Here is an 8,523-nt window from a genome sequence, read left to right on the forward strand (position 1 = left end):
TGACAGACTTCCCTAACCACAAGTGCAGAGCAGCATGTGTTGAAAAATAACTTCTGAAACAGGAGGCTACCCTGCACCTGCCCTGGGAAGGAGACTGGAACAAATGTTTCTTTGGGATATATCAGCTGTGTCGCAATGGCAAATGGGTATGGACATCTGGATTTTATGGTAATAGGTGCAAAATAGGAATGACATAGAAGAGAATGAACTAAAGAAACGGTTTGTTCCTGCATTGCCTAATATTTATGTAGTAATTACTATTATTAATAATATCATTACATAAAAATGGGTAATTCCAGGTTAAGCATGGTACAGGTTTTAACATTCTAGGAAAAAAAGGAATCAGGTGAGTCAGGACCTTGAAAAGCCAGGTTTTGACCTCTTGTACTCCACCAAATCTGTTCTAATTCAAGAATTCCCCCTGGAACATGGTGGTCTGGTGGACTCTGGCCTAAGCCTTTTTGGGATGGAGTATTTGGGGAAAGCACTTGCTGAATGGGGTGTAAGAGTATAAACCCATATAAATACTGCTGACAGTTTTAAGTAATGGTTCTCACCAATAGCTTGGTTGCTTTCCTAGTAGTTCTTTATGCACCAATAAACCCCATTGTTCTTCTCCCAGCTGTTATTCACAAAAAGAACAAAAGAGAGCCGGAGTGTTCTCGGCACATTTCTTTTTAATTAAAATAAAACGACAGACAAAGGAAGCGTGTGGAGCAAAGTTTGTATAAGACATGGCAAATGTCTCTTCTCCCCATAATTTTAGCCCATTGGATAGAGGTGATTTATTTCTTGGTTATACTTGAGGTCCTGCTCTGCTGCATCAGGAGAAAGTGAAGTGTAAGGCTGGAAGTACCTCAGAGGGATGGTTGTCTCTGGGAGAACTACCCTGGACTCCCATGGGTGCTTTTGGTGCCTCAGATTGTTCTTCCTGACACATGACACATTAATTGCAATATTTCTGCAAATGTAGTTGGGTCTCAGCCCTCACTGGGGCTGCACCAGCATGAGCATCTTAAAATTGAGCCCAGAGCATCCTAAAACTGAATCTCCCAGTGCAAGAGGGGAAAAGGGCACTTCTCCTACCCCAAGAGCTCTACTGTCCAAGGCAGGTTTTGGGTTTTTTTCCTAGTGAGGTTGGTGAAACACTAACACAGGTTGCCCAGACAGGCTGTGGCAGCCCCATCCCTGAGAACATACAAGACCAGGATTTGATGGGGCTTGGAGTAATAAGGTCTCACTGAAGATGTCCCTGCCCACGGCAGGGGGTTGGAACAAGATGAACTTTAAAGGTCCCTTCCAACCCAAACCCTTCTGTGATTCTGTGCTGTCAGCATTTTGCTGCACAGAGCTGGAGCTGTTCAGAGCAGCAGCACTCAGGGACTTGGTGTGAGGAACCGTTTACCTTGTGTAAGCATAACAAAGATATGAGCTTTGTTTTTCTGAGAGATCCCGAGATTTTTATTTTTTTCTGAAGGCATGTTTTTATTCTGTGCTGTGGGATTATTTTTTATTTTTTCCTTGGTGGAAAGGGCTGGCTTTTCTGCAGCTAACACCTAAATCTATCTCCCAAATTTAAGATGCAATATTTATGCCTGTGACTTCTGCTGTGGGCTGATGGCTGACCCAGGTAGGGGAAAGGTAAGAGGAACGCACTGTGCTGCAAAGTATCTGCCTGGGGAAATGTGCTGCATCATCAGATATCCCTGCAGGCTCCCCGAGATCCTTGGGATAGTGCCTTTGGAGCAGTGTGCCCTTGGTGCCCACTGAGCCAACAGTCCCATACTCACCCTTAAAAGTGCCATGCAGAGATGCGCCCTCCACCTTTCTGCTGCTTTCCAGAAAATAAAGACTTGGCAATAATCAGGTTATTTCAGGCACAGTGCAGGTCCTGCAGTGCTGATGTCCCAGGATTTTGGCAAGTGGGAGCTGTATCATAAGGACATATAGTGCTTATTTCATTTTCTTTATGATTTGAAGAGCTTGGAAAAATCATTCTGGTGTTTAATCTCAAACCTGTGCTTTAACCTACTTGGAAGCTGTCCCTGAATAATCCATTTTAAAATGCTTAATAGAAAGATTTTCATTCAGCAAACAGAGACCATTAAAAATACAGTGCTTTTAAAAATATTATCCACATCAAATTGTTGGAAACTAATGCCAAACACCTGCTAGGGAGGGAGGGGCAGACCCCACCAACCCTGCAGCCTCTGGCCTGGTCCTCTCCATCCATTTCTTCCCAGGGCAACACTGTTGCCATCCTCCTCGGGGCTCCACATCCTATCATCAAAACATCTGTTCCCTGTGTTCCTGATCACCCAACACCGATGCCATCCCCTCCTTCCAGCTTGGATCATGGAAACCCCCCAGATTTATCTAGGAAGAGTTTTAAATCATGTACATTAAAGACCCACCATGGAGGAAACCTCTGACTTACCAGTGCTCAGGATATATTAACCATCAAGCAAATCACATTTAATTTATCATCTGAGGAACCTGTGGGCTGAGTTATCCCACAGACAGAATGGCTGGGGCAGGAGGTTCTCTATCACCACCTTACAGCCCTGCCATGAATCCAGCTCTTCTAATAGTGGGAGTTAGTGCCAGGCTGACTGCCCTTCTTGCTTTATGTATCCTTGTTCTACACCAGAGAAATTCAGTATGGTTTTCTATACACAGTTTTTAATTAAACTTAATTTCCTGTGATAAAGCCTATAACCTTTGAAGGAAAGAAGTAATATTTTTCTTCTATCCTCTTCTTATTCTGTCATGATTTAAATCATCAGCTCTTTACTGCAGCTGACATTGATCTGATCTCATGGTGTTTGTCCTTCCCTTATCTGACACGAGAGCCTGTTGGAGCCTCTGGATACCAGCCCAGGCTGAGCATTTGTGGCTGTGCACTTACACCGTGGTGGGGCTTGGACCATCACTGCATCGTTGGTTCAGGTGAAAAGAGAGAGCTGAAGATTCCTAAGTCCCTTCCTATGTCCCACTAAAATATGCCTCTGGATATGGGACTGAAACACCTCTACTAGATGCCAAGTGAGCCCCATGCTGATGTCCCAGGGCGGGGTGCTGGGCACACTTTATGCTGAGGGGTGCCCTTCTAACCACAATATTACATCATTTATTTTTCCCATCCTCCTCTTATTCTCCTCAATATTCGCCCTTGGGAGTAGTCAGGCAGGAGAGGCCTGAGGGAGCTGGGGCTGTTCAGCCTGGAGAAGAGGAGGCTCAGGGGAGACCTCATCACTCTCTGCAACTCCCTGACAGGAGGCTGTAGCCAGGTGAGGGTTGGTCTCTTCTCCCAGGCAGCTCTCAGTAAGACAAGAGAGCACGGTCTTAAGCTGTGCCAGGGGAGGTTTAGGTTGGACATTAGGAAGAAATTCTTTACAGAGAGGATAATCAGCCATTAGAATGGGCTGCCCAGGGAAGTGGTGGATTCTCCATCCCTGGAGGTGTTTAAGGTGAGACTGGATGTGGCATCAGTGCCATGGGCTGGGAACCACAGTGGGGTTGGATCAAGGGTTGGACTTGATGATCTCCAAGGTCCTTTCCAACCTGACTGATTCTATGATTCTATGATTCTATGATTTGTGCTTGTGCCCAGTTATTAATCTGTTTTATTTCTATTTGGTTGGCCAAGATGGGCAGTTACCAGGGTACCTTGTATAAAGCACACTCAGTGTCTTCTTCTGACTGTTGTATTTATTAATTATCAATTTTTGGAGGTAGACCCCAGTAATGGGCTGGAGGAACCGGATGCAGGAGGGCATTGCTTATGCCACAACATCTCCAGACACAAGTTCTGGGAGTGTTTGTCTTTTCTGGTCGCTGGCTTAGCTGGTCAAAAGGAAAAAAACAAACCAAAAACAAGTGAAGTGGAGACCTTTGCTATCAGTAAGGTGATCCTGACACCATGAATAATGGAGAGGAAATACAGACCAGTGAGATATGGTTGCTCAGTGGGTCTCCTTTTTCACCTGCCCATCTGTCTTATAACCACATGACTGGGTAGGACTGAGTAATTTTTCATGAGGTTTCTGAAGCTGCTACATTTTATGAGGAGCAGGAATGTCTTTGTTTTCCCCCAACCTGGGCTGGCAGGCGAAGGACAAGAAGCAACTTGACCACGTGCCATCACCTGACCGATTTTCCAGGGAGCTACAACCTTGATTGGCACATCGTGATACCATAGACCCAGATTGTCAACTGACCCTGAGCAGAGGCTGAGGCAGCTCTGACAAAAAAGGAGAAAGTTCTCAGCACAGACCAATTAATAAATAATAATAAGGAAAAGGAGAAAACCCAAAGACAGGGAGAGGCAGAAGAGAGAGGAAGGTGCCTCAGTCAAGGAAGGTAAGGAAGGCAGGAAGAAGCAGAAGGTGGTGATTTGTTGGCACCTGTGGCTTGGGAAGGACAAGAGAATCCAGGATATATCCACACTGAGCCAGTGGGGAAGAAGGAAATTGTGTAACAAGGGCAGCCCAGCCCTAGGCAGGGAGAGAAGGAGTAAAGGACTTTGGCAACTGGGAAGGTGGCAAAAGATTAAGGCACTCCCAGAGTGTTGTTAGAAGTGTAGGGGTCCAAAACAATGACATGAAAGAAAAGACTGAGAAGAAAAAAATGGAAGAGGAAGAAGAGGAGGAGGAAGAGGAAGAGGAGGTAGTGGAAGAGGTGGCTGAAGAAGATGAGGAAGATGAAAGTCATGAGAAAAAAACCAAGAAGAAACCAAAGTCTGAGGATTCAGAGATTGATGAGGAAGTGAAGAAAAAGAAAAAGAAAAAAAAAAAGCGGAGGGAGTACAGCAGTGAGGATGAAGATGACTATGAGCGCAGAAAGAAAAAGAAGAAAAAAGGCAAAAAAAGCAAAGACAAGAAGAAGAAGAAGAAAGGTGACAAGTCCAAGAAAGGAAAGGTTGATGATAACTTTTTGGAGATGTATGAACAGGAGCTTCGGGACTATCATTCAGACTCCTCCAATGCGACAGAAGACGAGTACAACAAAAAAAAAGGTCAGCTCCATCCTTCCCCATTTCCCCTCCTTAGCAGGCACTGTTGGCCACTGCAGATGCCCTTGCTGGGATCCTTCCTGGAGTGCAGATGCTAGTTTTTCCTGTGTGGAGAATATTTCTAATTAAACAAGAATTTTATCTGTGTGAGGTGTCTGTAGGAGCTTTTCAGTTTACAATGTCACGTTGCCGTGTGTGTGTTACTGCAATAATTACATTCTCCTAATTAATATTTGCATTGTGGGGCTGTTCAGAAGCTGCACTCAGCAGACTTGCCCTGTGTAAGCAGGATCCACAGCAAAGGTGCACAGTCCTGCTCAATTAGGAGCATGCCGGGGATTTTGGCAACCAGATGAGCGGGCAGTGGAACATAGGATGGATGTAGAAGCAGGAGGTCCAGCACACTGAATCTCTCACTCCTTTAAGTAACCAAACAGGCTGGGAAAAATAGCAATAGTAGCCTCTAAACCTTAATGCTGTGTCTCTACAACAAACAGCCCACTTGTTTTATACGCAGACAGTACTTGGTTCAATGCATGGTGAGCTGCGTCTCAAGTTGCACCAGAGGAGGTTTGCACTGGATATTTCTTCAAGGAAAGGGTTGTGCAGACCTGGCAGAGGCTGCCCAGAGCAGTGTTGGAGTCCCCATCCTGGGAGGAATTTAAAAACTGTGTGGATGTGGCACTTGGGGACATGGGTTAGTGGTGGCCTTGGTAGTGCTGGGGAATGGTGGGACTTGGTGATCTTGGAGGGCTTCTCCAATCTAAATGACTCTGTGATTCTATGACTTAAGGTTTTAGATGATGCACTCAGTTTCATTAGAAGACCACGGTGTAGTTCTATGATTAAAAGCCCTTGACATGTAGCAGGATCCTCCCAGGCACAGCAGGGTTATCTCCTCGTGAGAGAGGTGGGTGGAAAAGAGGCAATGGATGCTGAGGGGTGGTACCAGCAACTGTGCAACTGGACCTTGGGGCAACTGGGGCAAGACACTTAACCTGTCAGCACTGTGGTTTCCCCATCAGTTAATTAGAGCAATAACATGTCATGTCTGTGGCAACTGGGAGAACCAAGCCTAAAGAATAGTGTAAAGCACTTGACACTTGTGGTGTGGCTTTGGGTTGACTATAACTCATGGATTTTGTGTGATGGCACTGTAGGGCTGTACTGGGAAAAAAAAAAAAAGAAGATTCAGTGGCTCTGAAGCAGAAGAGAAGTGAGTCTCTAATATATATGCTGTATTTAGGCCATGCATATCACCATTTGTGATGGCTCTTAAGGGGAAGAGAGGCTGTCTCATCCACACTACATTTTTTTATAGTTGAGGGATAATAATTTACACTTTTCAAAGACAGAAGTTTCAACAAGTGTTTCTAATAATCTCTCCATGGTCTTCTGATATTAGATATTGGGATGAAATTCTTGACTATGAGGTTGGTAAGGCCCTGGCACAGGTTGCCCAGAGAAGCTGTGGCTACTCCATCCCTGGAAGTGTCCAAGGCCAGGTTGGACAGGGCTTGGAGCAACCTAGTCTAGTGGAAGGTATCTCTGCCCATGGAAGGGAGTGGGACTGGATGATCTTTAAGGTCCCTCCCAACCCAAACCATACTGTGATTCTCTGATTCTTCTTAGCTGTGAACAATTTTTTGCAGGGAAGCTGACAGCTTGAGCTTGAAACACTGGGAAATTAAATACTCCCTATCAGAAATTAAAAGCTTTGATCCAAAACCTGCAACCCTTAATATTGTTACTGCCCCAGGATCTCCAAGAAATCCCCAAATGTGGCCAAAAGTCCCCAGGGTGAACCACTTGGGTCATGGACTCTCCTCACGGAGCTGTGGTGCCACTCCCTCAGTTTTCAGATATTTATGGAAGGAAGTGCACATGTATGTGAGGGAAGAAACAGAGGGCCAGGAAGAGAAGGGTGTTGTGTAGGACTCACATCATCAATGAGCCACTGAGGTTTCCCTCCAAGGGAAATCTTTCTACTGTGCCATTTGGTACCAAGAAGCAAAAGCTCAGGAGCAAACTTCCCTATCCCCTTGCTTGAGTTTCAGCTATTCCCTTTGCCATGCATCATGCTGCTGCTCTCACTATTTTGAGCCAAAAAAAGCCCATTTTTTTTGTGTGTCTTAGTTGGAGGATGCTTGCTGCTGCTTTTCTCCCAAAGGACCATTGGGTGAAATGACTGTTGTTGGTCAGGCCTTGAAGAATCCTGTAACCTCTGCAAAAGCCTCCCAGAAGCTTTGAGGTTGTCAGCTGCCTTAGGTACTGGTCAATATTCAGTAGAGGTATATTTCAGTCCACAAGCTGTGATTCTTTTTGCTGTAAAAAAGAAAAGAGAGATGTTATAAATGTTTTATAAGCAAAGAGTCAGTGGTGCCTGTGTCATCTGATGTTCTCTTTATCTTACTGTATTAAAAAACAGGAAAAGGGATCCCCCATCACATTCGGTCGATGACTGAGGAACAAGGCAAATCCAGCTCCTGGGGACAGGAAAACAAAAGATATCAAGTGACTGGGCGATAGTGTGTCCGAGAAAATTAAAGCAGAGATAGCAGGCATTTTTAACTAAATTGCAGCTGTTGTCCATTCCTGTGATCCTGGTGTTAATGAGATTAGTTATTTATTAATAAGTGTTTGCAAAGTTACTTCTACAGTACAGTAAGGAAAGCTACAGGGAGATCTTATTGTGGCCTTGCAATATTTACAGGGGGCTTAAAAAGAGATACAGACAGACTTTTTACCAAGGGCCTGTAGTGACATGATGAGGGGCAATGGCTTTAAGCTTTGAGGGTGGGTTTGGTTGGATGTAAGGGAGAAATTGTTGTCTGTGAGGGTGGGGAGGCCCTGGCACAGGTTGCCCAGAGAAGCTGTGGCTGCCCCATCCCTGGAAGTGTTCAAGGCAAGCTTGGTTGGGGCTTGGAGCAACCTGGGATAGTGGAAGGTGTCCCTGCCCACGGCAGGGAGTGGAACAAGGTGGTGTTTAAGGTTCCTTCCAACCCAACCCAAACCATTCTGTGGTTTTGAGTTGCCAACAATAGAGCATAACATACATTTAATCAGTGCAATCAGTGGATTTAAGGTGCAGTAGGTATCCAAAGAGGGTCCACACAGCACCCTGTCTACCCAAACCATCATTAAAGCTTTTACAGGTGCCAGATATCTCAGGTTCAGAGTGGGTGCCTGACACCTGAAATCAACCCTTCGCAGGAACTTCTCTCTATCTTCTTCCATGCCTTTCTCTTCGTATCTCAGATCTTGTCTGTGATTGAGAAGAGTGTGTCTGGCATGATTGTTTATCCTTCTGCTCAGGTCTGGGGTCACAAAGGAAGGGACGAAATGTCACTCTCTCTTTTCTGTGTCACTCCTGCCAAAGCTGCGGATATCTCTGCGTTGGTAGGAAGAAAGAAAATGTTTCCTTTTCCAAACTTGCTTTTATGCCTTTAAATGGGTGTTCCCTCTGGCTGAATTGGTAGCTGCCACCATCAGGCTGTGGCTGATGGTGG

The 8,523-nt window shown here is 45.3% G+C and overlaps 1 protein-coding gene across 1 annotated transcript in view; it reads left to right on the forward strand.

Annotated features, from left to right (window-relative positions):
- The first annotated feature begins 4,602 nt into the window (after positions 1-4,602).
- LOXHD1 (lipoxygenase homology domains 1) overlaps positions 4,603-8,523 on the forward strand; it is a 152,649-nt gene continuing 148,728 nt past the window's right edge. The window contains exon 1 of the mRNA XM_018078765.3: positions 4,603-5,017. Coding sequence (XP_017934254.2) covers positions 4,603-5,017 — 415 coding nt within the window. The remainder of the gene's footprint in view (positions 5,018-8,523) is intronic.

Source organism: Manacus vitellinus, unplaced genomic scaffold (genome assembly GCF_001715985.3).
Source record: "Manacus vitellinus isolate BGI_N305 unplaced genomic scaffold, ASM171598v3 scaffold_42_pilon, whole genome shotgun sequence".
Taxonomy (NCBI): domain Eukaryota; kingdom Metazoa; phylum Chordata; class Aves; order Passeriformes; family Pipridae; genus Manacus; species Manacus vitellinus.